General features: G+C 37.2%; 1 protein-coding gene across 5 annotated transcripts in view; it reads left to right on the top strand.

The window, feature by feature from the left end:
* The window catches only part of TTC3 (tetratricopeptide repeat domain 3), a 62,874-nt gene extending 43,866 nt beyond the window's left edge, over positions 1 to 19,008 (top strand). For 4 of the 5 annotated variants that reach the window (XM_068688249.1, XM_068688240.1, XM_068688271.1 and 1 more), the window contains exons 30-46: positions 149 to 205; positions 1,501 to 1,577; positions 2,326 to 2,475; positions 3,292 to 4,189; positions 6,027 to 6,092; positions 6,682 to 6,831; positions 8,548 to 8,687; positions 10,068 to 10,136; positions 10,847 to 10,943; positions 11,873 to 11,973; positions 12,886 to 12,979; positions 13,569 to 13,667; positions 16,139 to 16,560; positions 17,011 to 17,131; positions 17,278 to 17,508; positions 17,723 to 17,812; positions 18,095 to 19,008. In XM_068688249.1, coding sequence (XP_068544350.1) covers positions 149 to 205; positions 1,501 to 1,577; positions 2,326 to 2,475; positions 3,292 to 4,189; positions 6,027 to 6,092; positions 6,682 to 6,831; positions 8,548 to 8,687; positions 10,068 to 10,136; positions 10,847 to 10,943; positions 11,873 to 11,973; positions 12,886 to 12,979; positions 13,569 to 13,667; positions 16,139 to 16,560; positions 17,011 to 17,131; positions 17,278 to 17,508; positions 17,723 to 17,812; positions 18,095 to 18,205 — 2,973 coding nt within the window. In that variant the 3' untranslated portion in view covers positions 18,206 to 19,008. The remainder of the gene's footprint in view (positions 1 to 148; positions 206 to 1,500; positions 1,578 to 2,325; positions 2,476 to 3,291; positions 4,190 to 6,026; positions 6,093 to 6,681; positions 6,832 to 8,547; positions 8,688 to 10,067; positions 10,137 to 10,846; positions 10,944 to 11,872; positions 11,974 to 12,885; positions 12,980 to 13,568; positions 13,668 to 16,138; positions 16,561 to 17,010; positions 17,132 to 17,277; positions 17,509 to 17,722; positions 17,813 to 18,094) is intronic. The other variant, XM_068688257.1, reaches the window with a different exon arrangement.
* Positions 19,009 to 21,504: the final 2,496 nt, after the last annotated feature.

The following is a 21,504-nucleotide window of genomic DNA, read 5'->3' as shown; positions in this document are numbered from 1 at the left end:
GACCCAAACTTCTGATGGTTTTGTTTGCTTCTTGGTCTGTTCAAACCAGAATAAGAATTCTAGCATGACATTTTTGAACTCATATACTGGTTTTGGAAATGCATCATAATTTTATTCTAATAAAAAAGTGATTCTTTTTTTCTTGCAGACTAACAATATCAAAGTTAAAAACAAAAACAGAAAGAAGAACTGTAGAGATTCAAAGGTCAGTAACTTTTTAGCTGCTTACTATAAATAGTCTTTTTAGAGTTGCTGAAGGTCAGATGTATAGCGTCTGTTTTCCTGAATATATTGTGGAGGTTATTCCATGAAATGATTTTTTTCTGAAGAAGTAGTAAGCTGTGTAGACTCAATTAACACAATTTTCCTTGTTTTGTTACCGTATGAATTTGTCAACATAAAATGAGTTTCTAGACCTGGAAAATAGATTATTTATGAATAACTTTGGTTCTGACTGTGTACTAGTAACCTCAATCTATCCACTGTCCTCGTACTTTGATCTTAAATTCTTATATGTAAAAGTAAAAAACATCCGTGAATACCATCCTCAGACTGCACTATATAATTAGTATGTCACATCCATTTAGTTTTGCATTGATAAATTTCAAATTTGGCAAAAGGCTATTTAGCAGTCCATTTGAGGATGAAGAATGTGTCCTTATACCTCACAAAATAAATCTGAAATTTTGTTTCTAACTGTCTTTTCTGACGATTTTTATGGGTATATCAGTGACTGAAGATGCAAGTGTTTCATTTAATGCTCAGAAAAAATGTTACTTGTTCAGTGTTTTATAGATTTTGCTAGAAATAATATTCTAGCTGAAAGTGATCTTTTATATTGATTGTCTCAGATGTAATCATCTTGATTTCATCCATGCCCCCAATGTTTTATATTTTTTGTCATGAAGTTCAAGTAAAATGAAGATTCAAGCTATTTTCATCAGCCAGAACTTTCCTTTTTTTTTTCCTAACTTGGACCCATTTGTACAAGTCTGTGTACTTCTAAAGTTAATAGGTAATAAAAAATAAAAGATAGCTAAAGCATGTAATAGGTGAACATAAGAATAGGAGATATAATACTAAAACTGTTGAACTAGGGATCACTCAGACTTGCTTGTAGTAAAATTATTAAAGTTTGAAGGCTCTCAAATATAGTGGAAGAGATTCCTAGAAATTCAGTTGATATGCAGAGCAATGGAATGAGTTTAGACAGAAGTCTTAACAAAAAATCTGTTTGTTATCTAACTCAGTGAAAAATCAGGCACATCTAGAGGAAAAAAAAAAAAACACACTGTTTTGGCTGTTGGAATGTCCCAATTTCTTCTTCCAAAATAAATTCTGAAGAAGAAATTAATAATCTAAAGTTAAGAAGCTTGTCGTTGTGGCTTAATACTGATAATTGTACTTAGCAGTTTTGCAGTTCCATAGTCTGCCTACTCATACTGTTCACATCAGATCATTTTCCAGTAAGAAAAATAATAATAATCTGTTTTTAATTAGTCTATTTTAGTATTATCCAGTGGAGTTAGTACAGCACCAATAGAGGAAGAAAAGATATTTATAGAAGAAAATACATTGTAAGTATCATCATGCACCTTTGCTTTTATTGCCCAAACTTCAAAGTACTTTGCCAGGTACCAGAGAAGACAGGCTTTGAAACACTTTAGAAAGTCTGGGTTCATATCTCAGTGTTTTGTGAGATGACCTTAATATGAGCTTCCAGAGAGCCATTACTTCTCTGCTTCCTGGACAGGTGTAATGGGTATTAGAATTTTAAAAATCTTAATGATATAGGAGAGAAACAAATGATTAGCAGGTTGCAGCCCAATAAGTCTTCTAGGCCAGAAGGGATTCTTTCAATTAACGTCTTATCTTCCTCTTCCATTTTACTATAGGAAGAAATTGGTTGATAAGTCCATATACATACCATTAGTCACAAAAGAACTTTGCCTTCTATGCTGTATCAAGCCGGTTGTGATGTAGAACATGTCTCAGAATTTTTGTGGTAATCAGCAGTCAAACTCCTGTGTCCTGAGCCTGGTTTTGCTCGCTCTTATAGATGTGAAAGCTGCTAGGAAAGAACTAAGACCTATTACTAACAGTTACTAGTTAGCAGGTCAGTTATTCTCAATTTAAGAAGTTTAGCAGTTAAGTATTTGGGGGATAACGTTTATTCTGTTGGTAGAAAAAAGAGTTTGCTGTTTGGGGTATTTCTTAGCACCTGTGTAGCTACCGTATGGTAATAATGTTCTTAGTATATGTGAAAAACGCAGTTATTTCCAGAGACGAGAATCATTGTTCCTATTCTTCTTTTCAAATCTTTAGAGATTTTGCATATTTTTATGAACCATGTATAATCCCAGAATATCTTCGAGGACGAGAGGAATTTGAAGCTATATATGACATTTCAAGTAGTAACAGCTATCAAAGATTTTTGGACGATAATCCAGATCAAACCTGTGAAAGTTTATATGAGTACGTATACATTTCTGTGCTTAGCAGTTCAAAAAATTTTACTGTTTAAGCTGAAATACATAGAAGTTCTATATCATTGTTTTAGAAAATTAAAATTATACTATTTCTAGACAGAAGTGACAGAAGTAATTGGGAAGAAAGTATCTGATTCCCAGCATAGAAATAATTGACAATTATGAACAGTAGGAAAGCTCTAATTTTGGACCACTGCAGGAAAACTGAGGCCTTGCATTTAAGAATGTGCTTGCAAGTAATAAAGGAAAACTGTCAAATGGCAAACTGTAGTTTTGCTTTGAAACAGTGAGCAGGATGGCATTTCTGACATCTGAAGATGTAATTTATCTGTTCATTTCATTGGTACTCACAGTAGTCATTCCTAAATGTCAAAGTAAAGGCATGTAACAACACAGAGATGATGGCTCAATACAGTTTATTGACAGCATATTTTATGTTTCTGTTGTCTAATGGCAACTAACAGATGTTGCCTAGACAGCCTATTTCTTATTTTGATCCTTTCAATTCTCAGTTAACTGTGGTGTGTACATTTTCTGCAATAATGCCTCACATAAATATCATTTGCTTTTTGGAGACAAAAATGTTACGTGCAACATCCTACTTAAAAACATATTTTATTAAGGCCCATTTGAGTTGTTATGGCCTGTTGCAGGTATGCACATAAGTGTGTTTTCAGTCAGTGGCAGGTTTCTAAGTAAGATGTGGACAAGTAAAAAAAAAAAAAAAAAAAAAAAAATTACAGAAAATTTTGTATGAGAAAACCTTGATTAACAATTACAACTTTTTTTTTTTTAAAAAAAGCTATTTCTCTCAAATATTGGAAGAACACGGTCCTATGGAAATTAATAATAAATTGCTAACTGGGGAATACGAACATTTCCCTGAAGAAGCTCGAAAGATTGTAGAAGATGAAGGTGGTCTGAAATCTTTTCTTCTGAAATCCCATCGTTTCGTTATGGTGGATAACATTATTAGCTTACTAAAGCATGAAGTTCTTATAAAAGAAAATATAAACAGGAATGAGACTGAAGATAATGAAGAAGAAAATTTTATTGTCTGTGATGTGCAAGAAAATCCTTTCCAGAACAAGCTACAGCTAAATCCAGCTGCTAAGGAATTCAAACCCCTGTCTTATCTTGAGCAACCTCATTTATCTACATCTTCTGATATAATAGTAGCAAGCTATGACACTCCACAGTATTTGCCCTGTTCTTTACCTGCTTCATGTCAATCAATGCTTAGTCAGAATATTGCTACCATAGAAAATAGGTCGTCTTTTTCTGAAGTATTACTAGAATGCTTTGATTCTGAAAATCTTGATATGTTCTTGCCTCAGCCTTCCTGGGGTTATCGATGTGAAAGAATATCGCCAATGACTTCTCAAATGCCTCTCATTTCAAACGTTGCCGAGCAACCTCGTTATATTTATGCTGACCATGTAGCTCATCGGGATAATGATGAATCAGCTATTTCAGACAGAAAATGTGTCTGCAGCAGTTTAACACCAACAGAAACACAACCATACAAAGACCCTCAGTGCCTGTTGAACTCGGATAACTCATTTTATGAGGGCAGTGTTGCTGTTGCAAATAGTACAAATGAAGCTGAATGTTGTGTACGGGTGACTAAGAAGGGAAAAGCAAGCAGAAGTATACCTGTAATGAAAAACAATCCTCATACAAGAATGGTAGCTGTTCAGGTAAGAGATTAAAATGGAACCATTATTTGAGAACTTTCAAGTGACAAAAGGTAGTGTTGGGCATCTTGCGCTAGGTTTCTGCTGCTGTGCAAAGTGCAACACCTTTTGGGATGATTTCTTTATGACTTCCCAAAGGGTCAAATGTTGTATAGAGTTTCAAGGGGAAACCTGCAAGTAATGCTTCAAGCTACTCAAATATAGGAGATACTAACAATAGTATTAGTGTTCTCTACTATTTATCTTTCTGAAAAGGCCACAAGTTAGAAAATACTGAGGTGTTTATCAGACTGGGAGCTTCCTTAGAATTTCATTTTAAATTGCTGATGCTTTTTTCTGTTATCTTTGGGTTTCATTTGTAATTCTTTAGAGAACAGTCTCTGAATTTTGTTCTGCTTGAAGTTTTTGGAGATCTTTTGACCCAGGGTCAAGAGGGGGAACTAGTGCACACAAGTGAAAATGTTGCTTTAGAGGTTAGGGGACGTGCTTCTGTATCTTTTTTTTTTCATTTTGTTCAGTGACTTGTTTTAACTTGTACAGTATTTGAGGATTTAGATGGTTTGTAGATTCTAACCATCACTGGCTGATGCTTACCTGCCAGTTCACAGGGATGGCCCAGCTGTAGGGTGAGTTCAAAGGCAAACTCCCTTCACCTTACTTTTTCCTCCTGAAGAAGGAAAGCAACAACAAAACAAAAGAGAAAATTTGTCCTACAGGCACAGGAAGCATTGCTGAAAACCCTTGAAGGGGCACAGCATGCAGCTGACCAGAAGAAGGGACCAAAACATTTACTTATTAATGCACCCCAAGGATTAATCAGCATGGGCCACTTAAGAAAATGCACTTAAAGTAACACAGAGAGACAGTGATCGCATGCAAAAGTTATAGAAAACAGTTTGGGCTAAGAAGCCAGGTTTTCAGGGTTAAAGATACGGCAGTTTAAGGGAGGAATAACTGTTTATAGCTGTATGATGAAATAATCATATTTTCATTATTGTTTTCTAAATTATGAAAATGTTAATGTGTTCCATTGCTTTGGTTTTTGTTTTTTCTTTTTTTGTTTTGTTTTGTTCCAAAGCTTGTTATGTCTACACTTCTTTGCTTTAAGTCTTTCCCAGGCAGTTACTGTAAGTTGTTTTCCTTTTGGCTGACCTAAAATGTGATTTCTATTTGGTTCCTGAGCACGTGTAATGAATTGTTAATAGAAAAGCAATGGTTTTCAATTTAGGGAATTCTGGTTAGCAGAGTTCAAAAGGTTATAATGCACAGAGATATTTGTTTGCAGAAGTGTGGGAGAGCAAGGCATTTAACATCTGACTGTGGTTTTTAATAGCGTGTTAGAGTGTAACATAAACTCAATCTTCAGTATGTTGCAAGATTAGATTTTAAACTTTTTTTTTTTTCCAGTAGGTCCTTGATGAGTGATATTGGAGGAAAACAAGCAGGGACTCTGGTCATTGAATGTAGTCCTTTTTAAGTACAGGCACTTGTGTCACAGATCTTGAGTTTAGGATAAGCCACAAAACACAGCTGCTCTGTGAGTTGTCAGACACTGGTTTTGCCAGTCTTAAGTTTTCAGATGTGTAGAGCGCAGCTGTATTTAAAGACAGAAAGAACTGTCCCCAGTATAAATGCTTCATGGTCAATTAAACTAGGAAAATATCAGGAAAAAAGTGCTTTCTTTATAGCTTGAATTCAATTTTGGGGACATATATTTCACGATGTAGTTGGATTCATGTAACTGTAGGTTAGGTACAAAAGCTTCAAAAACAGCTGGCATAGTAATTGCATATGTAAATAGGAGATTTTTCTCATCAATTAATGACTCTTTGTATTCTAGGTGAATCATGAAGTAGCTGATAGGGAAACTAATACCTTGCCTTTTCATCCATTTGAAATGCAACAAGTAAGTTACCTGTATATTTGTTCATATTTCTCATGAAGGAGTTTAAAGGAGTGCCCAAACATTCAGGACTGTGAAGATGAAGGTTATCTGAAAATAAGATGTTGTAACAGATACTTTTGATCTTGAGGTGTTTTGTTGTTTTTTTGTTTGTTTGTTTTTTTTTTCCCACCCTTCCTGTTGGACCATAATCTGTAATGTCCTTCATCCAAACTTCAGGCAGGCCCACAGAAAGGAAGCTGTCTCTGTTCAAATGTTGGAATATGTTTTAGAGGAAATTCAGTATTTCCTCCCCCAAAACCTTGAGTTTTGATTTAAATGTTCCACTGGAGCATGCAGGCAGCTCAGACTGATGTTAATGGCAGTCCTTTGTCCTTATCAGGAGATGAGTGAGAAGATATGGCCTTCCCTTCATACTCCATTTATGTCAGGCATTAATGTTCATTTCTGTTATACAGAAAACAACCCCCCCCAACAAAAGAAACAACACAAACACGCTAAAAACCATCAGCTGAGAGCAGACTGGCTGTTGTGAATGTTTGCTGCCCTGTGGATAATGGCTGTTGAATTACTTTCTATAATTTATTTTCAGGGAGATATTCTACGTATGGAAAAAGAGCATCAGGTATTAAAAGAACAACTTAAAGAAGCACAGGAAAAATATGAACAGTTACAAAGCCGAAGCTCAGAGGAAATCAGTGTTTTAAAAGAGCTGATAAAAAAAAGTGTTGAAGAGACAAAGGTAATGTTTTTATCCATGCGATGGTGGGGTTAGCAAAGACAAACTGCATTGGTTCACAATATTGGTTGTGATAGGTCAACAGGATTTTTGAAACTGTAGTCGTCATTGCTGTGAAGTCTTAACAGATCTGAAAATCTGTGTGGCATCTTCCTCAGAACACATTTAAATGAACACATTGGTTATTGGTTGTCTCCATCTAGTGGATAGGTACCAGCTTTGATTCAACCCAAAAAGAAAAAAGCACAATGTTATTGACTCTTTCCCTCTTCTTGAGGAGGAGGGGTTCAAGTGGTCAGATTTGCTAGGACAGCTAACGGGCTTTTCCAGATGTTTTCCTTGAAATTGGCTGGGAGCAAGAGCAGGCTCCAGGCATCACCATCAGCCTATTATCACTTGGGTTTTACAGTTAAAGCCAAGTGTGCTACAGGCTACTCATCTGTCTGCGTTTTTTCAATTAAAAATAAATAAATCGGGTGAGACTAAAACCTTTCTCCCTACCACCTCGCTTTATTCTTTAATAAGATCTTCAAATAAGGGGCCTGTCATTCAATCTCTAGCATCTTTTTCTTCCTTTCATTTGTGTATTGGAGTAAATTCCTGTACTGCATCTTGGGAGGTCCTGAATTCCAGCTTTAACACTCACAGAATCATAGAATGGTTTGGGTTGGAAGAGTTCCACCCCTCTGCCATGGGCAGGGACATCTCCTACCAGTCCCAGTTGCCCAAAGCCCCATCCAGCCTGGCCTTGAACACTTCCAGGGATGGGAGCTGCTTTGGGCAACCTGTGCCAGGGCCTCACTACCCTCTGAGTGAAGAATTTCTTCCTTATATCTGATCTAAATCTACCCACTGTTAGTCTAAAACCATTACTCCTTGTCCGATCACTACACCCCCTGACAGAGAGTCCCTCCCCAGCTTTCCTGCAGGCCCCTTTAGGTACTGGAAGGCTGCTCTGAGGTCTCCCTGGGGCCTTCTCCAGGCTGAACAACCCCAACTCCCTCAGCCTGTCTTCACAGGAGAGGTGCTCCAGCACCTTGATCATCCTTGAGGGCCTCCTCTGGACTCATTCTAACAGGTCCATCTCCTTCTTGTGCTGGGGACCCCAGAGCTGAATGCAGAGCTCCAGGTGGGGTCTCATGAGAGGAGAGGAGAGCAGAGCAGAGGGGCGGAATCCCCTCCCTCACCCTGCTGGCCACGCTGCTTTTGATGCAGCCCAGGGTACAGTTGGATTTCTGGGCTGCCAGCACATATTGCTGCCTCATGTCAAGCTTCTCACCCACCAACACCCTCTAGGCCTTCTCCTCAGGGCTGCTCTCAATCCGTTCTCCACTCAGCCTGTGTTTGTGCTTGGAAGTGTGAGACCTTGCACTTGGCCCTGTTGAATGAGGCCCACCTCTCAAGGCTGCCCAGGTCCCTCTGGGTGTCATCCCTTCCCTCCAGTGTGTCAACCACACCACACAACTTGGTGTCATCAACAAACTTGCTGAGGGTGCACTCCAAGCTGCATGTGAAGATCATTGGAGTTAAGCATTAATGAGTATGCTGCCTGTTCTAAACACCTAGCCTAAAAGTACGTTAAGCACTAAGTAAAATTTTGTCGTTGTAAATGTTGCTGGCTAAGGTTTTGATCATATGTCTGCAATCTGCTCTAACTTTAACTTGCATTTTAATAAAATACGATTTACAGAAATGATGTTTTGTTTTGTTTTCTTTTAGGTATCAAAGAATGAGCTAGACTGGCTTAATCAAGATTTAGAAATAAAAGTAAAAAAATGGCAACAGGAGAAAAAAGAAAATCAAGAGAACTTAAAAGCAATAAGGAACACCGTCAAAAAGCATATGGATACTAATGACAGGTAAAAATTTTGAATACAGATTCACATCTGTAGATCTATGTTTTTGTCCCTTTGCTTGATTTTGTTTGTTTGTTTTAAAGCAGCAGTAAGTAGAGTTATTTCTGATAGCCTATAGTAAGTTTTACTATTTTCTGATTCTATAAAGGAGAATTCAAGCTTCTTGCCCTGATAATATCATTCTGAAATGAGTTGAATGCAGATCTTGAGTTAGAGTTGGTGTCAATAGGATCTGCATATAGTTATTTAACCTACTTAATGAATACTACTTCATCACTGTTTAAGATTTTCGTGAGTTTTCCAGGATCCTGTAGATCAGCACTGTTTGTATACTTTTCTCCTTATGATTTACCATTACTGCTTTGGTATGCTCCTCTACAGCTGTATGATTAGCCTTAAATTTTCATTTCAATTTTCATTTTTTTGTTCCTCTTCCTCACATACAGTCAACCCAACTGCATCTTTCTTACACGCTTTTTACCTGTACTGCCACAGAGTGTATCTGAAGATTAACTAAGGGTGCACATTTCCTTCTTTTCTAGTCTTGTTCCCTACTTCTCATATTCAAGTAAATCAGCAAGAACCACATAGATAGATACACAATGTATCTATTGTGTGCTGTTTTTTTGTTTTTGTTTTTAACCCATCAATCATCCTAAAACAGAAGTCTGCAGGGCCTCCCATGGAACTTAGATCAGTAATATCCCATCATGGCCCAATGTGCAGCAATCCCAGGCATTCCCCTGACAATTAGTTTTCCTGGCTATGAAGCAACAAGAGACAGCTTCAGTCAACCTCCTACTATAGTCGTAGAGCATCTAGGAAGTTACGTCACTGACACACTGAAAAAATAAATCCAGTGTCATTTGAAATAGTGTTATAAGTAGCTTTCCCCAAAACATTTCAAGCACTTCAGCAATCTTTAAGTAGTCTACTCATTGGCTGTATAACCAGCTAGTAGCTTTTTCACAGTAATAGGCTGGAATATGCATGTCTGCTTTAGTGTTTTGTTGTGATATTGCAAGCACAGGTAAGCATCTTAAAATGGCTGTCAGAAAACTGATGAAACTGACTTATTTAGTAATATTTTTTCTAATCAGGCCTGACAATACCTACTATACTTTTAATGTTCTCTGTCCGTTTTCAGACTTCAGAAGATATCCGTCCTTGAATGCTGTTGTATTATCTTTCATATGAATAGTTTGGGCTTTATTTTTATTTTTTCATATTTTCATATTTTTAGTGTAAATAACATTAAACAACATATAAAATGTATAGATTGTCACTGCTGCATAGCTATCACTGTGATTATAGAGGAACGTGTAATGTGTTTGGTAGTGAACAATTTTCAGAAAAAGCTTAATAAATGTTTGATTACTCTAGGTATTCAAAGACCATTGATGAGAAGGAGAAGCAGTATAACATAAATTTCAATACATGTCTTGACACCAGGTAAAACTCTTATAAAACTCTCAGCAATATTTGTATTTTTCTATTGACTTGTCATTATTGGAGTTGCCTGTTTCATTCTGGGTGAAAGATTAGAAAAAATAAGCACTTTAGCCCATAACTCTTATTCTCAGTTAGTTTACTTACTATAAGTAAATATGATTTTCTTTCAATTATTTAGAATAATTCAAAGCTGGCTTTTCAAACTACTGTCATATATTTCCCTTGATTATATGATGCTGTATTTTAGGACACATTAGAAGTTGGGTGCTGTACATACATACTGAACTGTCATATGCAGCTTTGGATCCTCGGATATTTGTAATTCTAAATGTACATAAAGTTATCTGAACAGTTTCTAAAAGTTGTTGTTCACTTGCGCATAGATGGGATTTAAGGTTCAGTTATACATACATTCTTTATATATGTGAACAGGCTTAGAACAATAAAACTTGCATGTCTGCAGTAGTCAAGCCCCTATAAATTTTTTACATTGCATGGTGAAATTTGGTTAAGAAATCCCAAAGTTATGTCCATGGAGCCAGTGGTACGGCTACAAGAACATGATACTATTCCCAAAGGCACAAACTGTACAACATAAATGAAGATATATGGTTCTGAGGAAAAGACAAGTAATGGCTGAAGAAAACCTCTAGAATGTACTACTCTGTGGTAAATATTACTCAAATCTTTAACCTCTTTCTGTTTTGCAGCAATAAACTTGCTAATGAGAAGGTAAAATTGGAAGAACTTATAAAAAAGAGTCAAGATGACTACCAGGAACATATGAAAAGAGCTGTTAAAGCAGAGGTACAAACAAACAAACAAAAAAACCACTTCTGTTATAGCCTGAATCATTTGCATTGCTAGGTGGGAAGGTGACTGCTAAAGTCTTAATAATTTCCCTTGAAGTAGTATATAAAACTTTCTATAAAAATATAGTAAAAGCATTGACCAAATACTGACAACTTCTGTTATGTTATGCTGGATGTTATCTTGGAAAACTTAGCAAATCATCATGGTGCATTATTTTTGACCTGTATTAAAAGTGCACAGAAGTTGGGGCATCTGTTATTGCCCCAACAAAATTAAAATTAAATAATTCAGTTTCAGACTTACCTGCATTATGAATTGCTTCCACTAGTAAGAAAAAAAAACATAGGAAGATAGAGGTTCCTTTCCAAAATGAAGTCATGCTTAGAGAATGTTAGCTAATTCTTTCTTGGGTAGAATCAGTGTAACTTCAGTATTTCACTAAATGCAGATTACTGATCAAGATTTTCGCTAAAATAGCTTTTTATATTGGAAATGCTTTAAATAGCACAAACAATGCTTTCTTCTTAGGAAAGGCTTGAAAATTGTCTTAACCTGCAGTGGGATTTCATAAAAAAGATTAGACTGTTTTGTTCATGTTGATCTTCAACCATGCAGTATTTAAAAGAGCACCTTATTGACTTAAAATGTGTGCATGCACACATGTGCATGCACATTTTTGATAAGGTGTAATGGGAATACACATGGACGCTTTCTACAATCAGCTGAAGTGAATATAACCTAGTTATCCTCCTAAAGGCTTACCAGTGCCCTTAATTCTACTTTTGAAACTCCTCACCATAGGAGCACTGTGTATGTTGTGCTCTGTATCATCAAATTATCATTTAAGATGATTCACGGCTTTATTCCTTGTGTTACAGCAGTGCTTTTATTGCTATTCTTTTTAAGCAATTATTTTGTTACAGATATCAGTACTCAAAAACTGGAAAAAAACTGAAGTATACAAGCTAAATGTCATAGCTGCCAATGCAGACAAAAATCTCAAGATGCTGAAGTCACTAAGCAGGTATGGAGACTTTACACCAGTAATTTCAGTACTACTAGTTGCTAAATAAAAGTAATTAGTGGATGTTTTGTCATGATCTGTTAACTAGACAAGTCAATTTTTCTCACTAAGTGGTGGCTGCCTGAAAGTTACGCAGTAGCTAAATGCAACTTCACTGAAGTTGAATTCTTTTTTAGTCTTACATTATCAACATGTGAAATACTTAAGCAGCAGCAATCTTCTTGCCTTACTCTTTCTTAGCCTGGGAAGATTAGGCTACTGGGAACATTCCGGTTATCCTGCCCAGTATCACTGGGGAGAGGGCTGCAATGTAAATAAAGAAGATGTGAAACAAAACTGGCATATGACAAGATTGTTGCCTTCCTTACAAGGAACTAAGTTATAGTCCTTTTCAGTTACTTCTTTAAAAATATATGCCATATTCCCTCTCCTGGTAGAAGTTGCCCATATAGGAAGGAACTGTTGTATTAAAACCATCGGTCTTAAACAAAAAAATAATGGAATAGAATAGTTCAGTTGGAGAGGACCTGCAACTACCCTTGAGTCCAACTGCCTGAGCACCTCAGGGCTAACCAAAAGTTAAAGCATGTTACTGAGGGCATTGTCCAAATGCCTCTTGAACAATGATGGACATGGGGCATCAACTGTCTCTCTAGGAAGCCCATTCTAGTGTTTGACCACCCTCACAGTAAAGAAATGTTTCCTCACGTCTAGCCTGAGCCTACCCTGGAGCAGCTTTGTGCTGTTCCCACATATCCTGTCATTAGTGACCAGAGGCTTGCGGCTGGCTCTCCACTTCTGCTCCTCAGGAAGTTGTAGAGAGCAATGAGGTCACCCTTCAGTCTACTCTTCTCCATAGCAGACAAACTAATTGAAATTCTGGAGTTTAACTGAAAATCTTTGTTATTTCAGCAGCTCAGCCTCAGCACTTCCTGAGTTGAAGTCATGGATTGATTCTTGGGAAATATTTATTTCAAATATAAAGAAACAAATGGAAAAAGTAGAGGTAAGTCTTAATTTCTCGTAACAAGGTATAAATTGAACTTTGGAGATTAAACAGAATAAATTTACATTCCTTTTTTAAAACACTGTCTTCAAATACTCATCTGCAGTTTTTTAATGACAGAAGAAAACTTTGATTATAAGGCCTGATTATTAAATATAGTTAAGTTCCAATGAGTATCTTCGGTTACATAAAGACAAAATTCTTTCCTTTGTATGCGGTCCTTGAAGATTGGATTGCAGATTAACGAGTCTGTAATCTCAGTTATTTTGTATTCTTTGAACTTTAAATGTCCATGCAACTTCTTTATAAAAACAACGGAGAACTGTCTGCTAAGAGAAGCTGAATACATTATATATGTTAAGTTTTAAAAACTAGAAGATGTTTCATGAGCCCTTTCAAACATTAATGCAAGTCCTTCAGTAGAGTTATGTTACTACGCCAAATGGTAGGCCTTATGTCTCCACGTGAAAGGCCTGATACCTTTGTTTTGCAAAGGTGTTAATGCCATTATTAATGTTACTAATGCCATTTTAAGTAACAAAAGAGCTTTAGCTATTGCTCATTTGGAGAATTTATTTTCCTTCTGCAGGTTGGGTATGAAGAAAAAATTCAGATGGTGAAAAACGGTGTAAGAAATTGCCTCACCAAAATAGAAGCTGTGGATATTTCATCTCCTCCCAGTGTCTTAGTATGTATCTTACATTTGATAGCTGTGTGTTAAGAAATTTTTTAGGTTTGTATCCAGCATGAGTATCTCTTACAGAACATGTACATAACCTGAATATGTAGCCTTGAACACAAACTAATCTATGTCTCTCCGTATGCCCAGGAAAAGGTGACTGCAGATTAGCAGGATAACATCCAGTGACAAATTCTCAAGCCCTTTTTAGAGGCTTAGGCTATTTAAAGTTAATGTTAAAATGTTTCCCGTTTTCTTGTACGTCATGACTTTATTGTAGCACCAAAATCCACAGGGACAAGAGCCCATTACACCAACAAATGTAACTGATGGTGGATACCGGAATTAGCTTCCAGTTTTATCTGCTAGGAACTAGAGGCAGTTTCAGCCATTTGTGGAAATTAACCTGCAGTAACTACATCCCAGACAAATAGTATTAACAGTATTTTCATATGGGTTAGAAGTTCAACAAGTGCTTTGCTCAAACCTCGTCAGTTACTTCCTAACTACGCATGATTGTTCCTGGTACAAGGACAAAGCCAGCATAAGTTGATGTCCTTTAGCTATTCATCACCATGCGGGTGGGGGGACACATGGCCATGCTGAAATACTTGGAGGCAAGCTAGCTGCAGTGATGATGCCAAAAACCTGAATGTTGCCGTTCACTGGGAGTAAAATTGAAATTAGGGCACAGAGCTGATGTCCAGTCATGAAGACAAATAGTATCCAAAAATCACTGTACCTGGGTCAGTTTGGAGTAAGGAAATAAGGGTTCAGTCAAGAACCCTTTAAGACAGGGAAGTTAAATGAACAGCTAAGTAAAAACGTTCATAGTATATTCATAAATGAAATCCCTATACATCAAAGATGCCACAAAAGAAACTTTCTCTAAAAAGTATATTCTTTGCAGAAAGTCATTTGTTTTCTTTCCTTTGTTTTTGGTTTACTTTGGACCCAATTCTCAGTTCTAATACTGTAGTATATTTATGTTTGTTACTACAATTTTTCTGGAGTCATGTATGGTTACCCTTACATTCTCCTGCATACTATTTCTTCCCAATTATTTCTAGGTATCTTTTTTCTCCTTATTGGCACAGAACTCTTAAGGATGTTGCAGATATTCTTAGTTATCTAAGTTATATCCTTAGGTTGCCATCAATTTAGAGGTTGAGAAGCAGGGTGACTTTTGATCCTTTTGTTCTGCATTTGGTATCTGATTTTACTGCAGTAATGCAGGAGTAACTAGAAAAGATATCTGTAGTTCTTTCAGCTTCATGAAGACTTTACTAGGAGAATACTGAATCCAAATGAAAAAGACTTGATGAAAGCTATTTTTCTCCTTGACTGTGTAATTCTCCATCTAATTCTTACCACTTTTGAATCAAGTGATACAAAAACATCATTTGATAAAGCCTAAAAACTCCGTAAGAATCTACAAAAATAAACCTAAAGCTTTGTCCTAAGGAATGTGAAAACTTGTAAAAATCTAAATGGTCTAAAATTGAGATTAGGCTGTTCTACTATGTAACGTTTTAGGTCAAGCTGACTTTTCATATCTCTGTTGGCAAAGCTAAGCTGGTTATGTACAGATTTTTAAAAATCACATTGTCAAGCAAGTTTTCAGTCTCTGGCTTTTCATAGACTAGTAGTTTATGCCAAAATTTACTTTAGTTTATTTCTTCTTGTTCTCCTAAGGAGATGATCCTTTTCTGTTAAAGGTGGTTATGGGCATACACCCGTATCAAGAGGGTGAAGTATTACTTCAAAAAGTGATTAAAGTATTAAATTAAACAACACTGAGAACAAGGAGCAGCAGGTTTAATTCGATTATGAGTAAATGTAGAATTCTAGTTCTATGTGCTAGAAGGCAGCCAGCTGCCTTAGAGCAGTCAAGTTCTGAAACAACAGCAGTAATGGGGCCAAACAACTTATTTTAAGGAGTTCTTTCCATTTATGGAAGAGACTTGTTAGCTCAAAAAGAAATCTTCATGAATTACTGCAACTCCAAGCTCTTGAGGGTGACGATTATAGCTGATGTGTTTGGTTTTAAAATAAATGTTACACTGGATTATATATAGATGATATCGATGCATTTTGTATTTTTAAATGGATGGCACTTATTTTAAAGCAGTGGCTTCTACCACCAACTTCAAACTACACTTCTTTAAAACTTAAAGCTGTCCAACAGCCATTTGGCCTTCAGTAAACCCAGAATAAGTAAAAGTAACAGCTGTAATACATATATACTGCCCTATTTAGTTTAATGTCTTAATGCAAGCTGGTGTCTGTATGTAGTAAGTATTAAAGAGCACTTTTGTATGATATTTTTACCTAGGTAGAACAAGTTCAGATACATTGATATGACCTTTCAGCTCCTTCTCATGGCCAAAACGTAGCCTAGTTCATGCTGCAAATGCTCAAGAGTTCCGCTCGATTTATTTTAATTACTATTTTTCTTGTGGAATCTGTTTATTTCCTAGAGAAAACAAAGCAGACTGGCTATCAGTGATCCAGCTGTTGTCATGTACTCCTCTGCATCTGCACAACCTAATTTACTTCCGGCGTTTTCAAGTTCTAAAGATCAAGGTCCAACAACTGCTTCATTTAATGCACAGGCTGGTGTTAAGCCAGCACCTGCAAGTTCTAAGTCTCATTCTGCAAGTGATGGAGCAGTGAAAAAACATTCCAAACCTCTGGAAGGATCATATGCCGATAAAGTTTCATTAACTTGTCCATCAAGGATTTCTGGAAATAATACTCAGAATATCCAAGCAAACCAATCCCACCACGATGATTCAGCTACACGTATGAGGCCCCCTGGAATTCCAAACAACGCATTGCCTCCAGAAACATTTGAAAATATTATTGCACGTCTACAAACTATATTTCCAGGCTACAGCAGGTAATTTTTAATGTGTACAGTGTTGTGTTGGGCAATAAAAATTCTAATCATTCAATGATAAAAGTACAAAAAGAATTGATTTGTTAGTAGATGACTCCTATTTTATAAGATGAATTTTCTTAAAACATTAGTTTCTTTCCCTTGTTCAGTGAGACATTCCTTAAGGGAACAGACCTACAGAGTTTCCTCAGTGTCCTCACTTAGAAGCACCAGCAAACAGAACTAGTAGTGTTTTATTTTTATGATTTAAAGTAGGTAGATCCTAGTTATTGAGAACTGTTGGAAGCAGGTGCTTGCTGCAGTTCATCTGAGACGTTAGTGTCTTAGTTAACGGAGCAGTAGGCTCTACTGCTATGAATCAAACATGGAAAATAGTGTTTTCCAACACTGTGATTATGTCTACAGTAGCCATAGTGTTACTAATTGGTAACAATGTCATTTTTATTTCAGTTCAACCCTTACCAAGTTCATAAAAGATGTACAGAGAAGAAATGGGAATACATTGTTAAGCTTGAGCTCCACTGAAATTCTAAGAAGAGTGACAGATCTTATTCTGGACCAGCAAAATAAGGTACTGTTGTAGTTGCTGCCATTTCTGCTGTTCACCTCTGATGGTGGAAATAACACAGCACATTTCAGAAGAGAAAGCACGTTTTTCTTTGCTGTCAGGCTCTGAACTGTGAACTTGCTCAAAATTCTTATCCAATACCTGTCTAGGCATCAGCTTCAACAGAGAGACCTGTGAAGTCCGTATCTGCTTCACCAGGACAGACTGGGACTTGGAGTCAGGAAGTATCTGCAGAAGAAAATGTACCCAGCCCACCCAAGGCAAAACCTGTGCACAAAAATGCCTCGAGTCAAAATACATATCCAGCTCAGCCAAATCTCCAGCCATGGGGAAATGTTGGAGCAATACCTAAATCTAAATGGAAAAAAATAGACTCTACAGTAAGTTCTCCACTACTTAATACATTTCAACTTATTACCCTGTACTACTTATGAGATGCGAAATAATTAGGTGCATTGCTGGAAAAAATAATCAGGACTTGCTCATTTTGTGGACAAAACCTTAAATAGACTTGGTTAAAGTTAATAATATCATTACATTAGTAGAATTCAATGATTAATTGTTGCTAGCTTTCAAGTAACATTTTTTGTACAGGCCTCCAGTGATGATCCTTGCACCATATGTCATGATGAGCTAAGTAGAGACTCATGTGAACTGGAATGTGGGCATCATTTTCACAGAGAGGTAAGGATTCTTGTTCTTATCACTTAGATGCAAATGTTTACTCTTTGTTCAATTGTACAGTCAGTTTACTTCTTAACTTTTTCCCCCTCATCCTCCACTACCTGGAGTTAAAAACAATAATACATAGTTTTCTGTTGCGTACTTTGTGCACCGTACTTTGTGCATGTTGAAAAGTTTCGAGTTTTAGATCTCAACTATGATAATTCATCAGAATGAATTTAAGCTGATCTCTTGATACCAGACTTGGACTGTTTCCTCAACATAATCTTCCCGTTCTTGCAGTGCATTAGAAAATGGCTAAAGGAACATTCAAGTACCTGCCCTATCTGCCGCAATCACGTTCTGTTACCTGAAGACTTTCCTGAGCTTCCTGCAAGAAAAAAATATACCTAAATCTTGTTTTATTTAATGCATAGTAAGATGTAAAGTGGCTGCAGATAAATAACCGTTATGACAAGGAATGGAAATGTGATGCCTAGGAAGAGGCTGATCCCTGGTTTTGCTGGAAAGGACAGCAGAACTCATTCTCGTCCAGTATTTAACGCGTGGCTGGAAGCCACGAGATGCAGGTACTGCCACAGCACCTACACTATCAAGTTAGTATACTCCAAAATCCAGCACTTCTCCTGGTTGCTGCCTGAATGCGTGCAGCTGATGTAGTTCAGAGGCCAGAATCACACAAAGCTGGTAGGTTTTTTGGCTAAGGGGTTTAAACTACCATATCTACTGTTCTCAAAGGATGGTTATGCCTATGAACAATTCCTGTAAAAAGTGCGTGTGGAGTCCTTCAGAGCTGATTCTACACTGAAAATAAATTCTAATATCAAAATAATAGGTGAGCTGAATAACAGACTAGATCTTGGAACAACCAATCCACTACCTTTTCACCGGATAAACAATAACAACTTAACTGCAGGATTCAAATCGGGATTTTTGTGATCATTTTGAATACGGTTCATACAATTTCAACTCCTTTTTTCCACATAAATCTACATCTCATAATTCAGATTGTGTTTAAATAATGACTTCTAACAACAGTTTGAAGCAAGAAGTTTATTCTTGTCATTCCTTCTGTTTGTGCATCACTGATTTGGAATAATATGACTCAATTTTTTAATGTGAAAATGTCTTAAATATCCCTCATAGCTGAGCTGATCTGTCTAAACTGGAATTAAACATTTTTTATTTTTGATGAAGCAATAGAGTGCATTTGTATTCTGTGTGTGAATTGTGGTTTACGAGCAGTGTGAGGTATGCAATACAAACAGCTCAAAGAATAGCTACCTTACTGCTTCAAAAGTTGGAACCTGCCAGAATAAGTACCCCTTTTCATTGTAAAAAATTGTTTCAGATGGCCAGAAGACCAGGGCTAGATAGTGTACACTGGTAGCGTAAACACTGAAAATACAGTGAGTATGACTGTTTGGGTACAAGCAGTATTAAGCTGATTATTTGAGATTAGGTAAGTCTAATGGATCATTTGTTTCCCCAAGTGGAGTATGTATACTACAGAGGAAGTTTTAAACTATCTCGAGATACGTCAGTATGCTAATTGGAACTTCGATCAGAAATAAAATTGCTGCTGCAGCTCACGTGGTGTTCTTTTATTTTAATATTTTTTGCTAGGTATGAGTTACTGATGAGTAAACTACTATTTGCTATAGGGCTAAGGCACTGTATAGCCAAAGAATTTGGTACTGTGCTGCTCAGCACTACACCACTTGCATCCTTTTCAGCTTCCATTATTTTCCTAGTGGGGGGGGGAAATATATTCATTAGACTTCATCAGTTGTTCACAGAAGCAGCCCAGGTCCTTGCCCCTTAGGCCACTTTTCCAGGGCAGAGGGATCCTTGACCTGCTAAGCAGTGGCAAAGCAGTCCCACAAGCCATGGTCGACTATTTGGTGTTTTCCAAACAGAATATAACTTAAAATGGGTAAGTTGGCTGTGAAAACGGGTAAGGCAACACTTAGTGTTAATGCAGAGTTAATGAATTGATATTTGTGTATGTTCGCACTTGTTATCAGCCAGTCTTATTTTTTCCCTATACTCACAGCACCGGTAAGAGCCCAGGTTGCTAAGCAAGCGGGGTGATTTTTAATCTGTGCTCCTTTTTCTCTTCCCTGACTCGCAGAAACCACAAGAATTTTTACTGATTGGCAGAAGTGGTTTATTCACATCTTTAATAAGGAGGCCTTAGAGCAGACAAAAAAAAAAGAAACACGATCTATCTCTAAGACGTTTAAGACTAAGTTTTTATGGAGATGAGAAGTCTCAGACTCTTTAATGGTAAGTATGTGTAGATAAGGCTACTTCATTTCCAGACTAGGACAAGGTACAGCCTTGCTCTGCCTAGGATTCCCAACTTAAGGATATACACTGTGTGCTAAATGATTATTGCTGCAGTGTCAGGATGCTGTTGACCTTTTTCTTTATACATGAAAGGTCTATGAAATGCTCCATAATTACGTTAGAAGTAATCTGGACTCCTCTCACGCATTGATACCAATTTCTAATCCGCAATGACCACTTCTAGGCAGCTTAGCACAGATACTGTAACATTAATCCTTGGCTTCCTGTCAAAGCTGCTTCTGGAAGACCAAGAGCGTTTCAGGGAGCAATTGGAGCACTCACTCCAGACCAGGATTTTTCAGCTGTCCGTGCTGGATTTCTGACCCACCAGGCCCCTGGGATCATCATGGTGCAGGCAGAGAGGCGATTGAGTAGGGTGTAGGTAAGAGATCTGCTGCTGCAGATGCTATGGCCAGAGGCAGGATCAAACACCAGTGCATTTTCAAGTAACCTCTATGTGAAGTGCTACTGCTGCCTCAGCTGTGAGCAGCAGGTGGCACTCCTTTAACATCGTGCAGACTAGAAGCAGGAACTTGTTTTCCAGTAATCATCCTGTGCTGATCTTGATCTTGCACAAGTGTTTATTTCCAGTAAATGGGGGGTGGGGCACAGTAGTCAGGGAGGTTGTTGTTTTTTTTTTAATATACATTAGACTGTTGTAAGACATTAAAGTAACACCTTAATTGTTTTCCTGAAGTATAGCTGATACCGATTCATGGCCAAAGCCAGAATTACATTCTCATGTTTGGCAATGCTGCTAGATAAAGCTATAGGAAGTTGTTTTGGGCAGTTTTCTTAATTCTTTTTAGGTTGTCATCTTGACACTCAAACTTGATGTAATTCTATATATTCAGCCTACCTCTGTTCCACACAAAAAAATTATGAAAAAATCACAGAAGAACATTGTGGCTGTTCTGTTGACTTTAACGAACACCAAAATCCACAACCTGTTCTTGGGAAGGTTAATTCTTGCTGAAATGGTTTTCCCATCTAGTGCCGGCCTTGACAGTTTACATGTACCTTTAAGATGTAGTATTAGAAATGTTGTAATGTCTTTCTCAACGTGAAACTGTATCTTACCTTCACAAATGCCTTTCCTGGTGTTTACAGTTCTATGTTGATCAGGTGACAATATTAACCTACCTATTTAAAGACTGAATCGCCTGTCTCCCTTGGAACGGTAACTTACATCATGAGGAATCATATCCTAAAGGCACAAGGTCCACAGCACAGAAGTTTATGGAGTTTTTCCCTTACTTGGTACAGTCTGCCCTCTGAATGGGATGGGTCTGCAACAACACAGTGATGCTGTTTGTCATCTAAGTCATTCCTTTTTCACC

This window comes from Anas acuta, chromosome 1, assembly GCF_963932015.1.
Source record: "Anas acuta chromosome 1, bAnaAcu1.1, whole genome shotgun sequence".
Taxonomy (NCBI): domain Eukaryota; kingdom Metazoa; phylum Chordata; class Aves; order Anseriformes; family Anatidae; genus Anas; species Anas acuta.
This window is presented reverse-complemented; position numbering and strand designations above follow the sequence as displayed.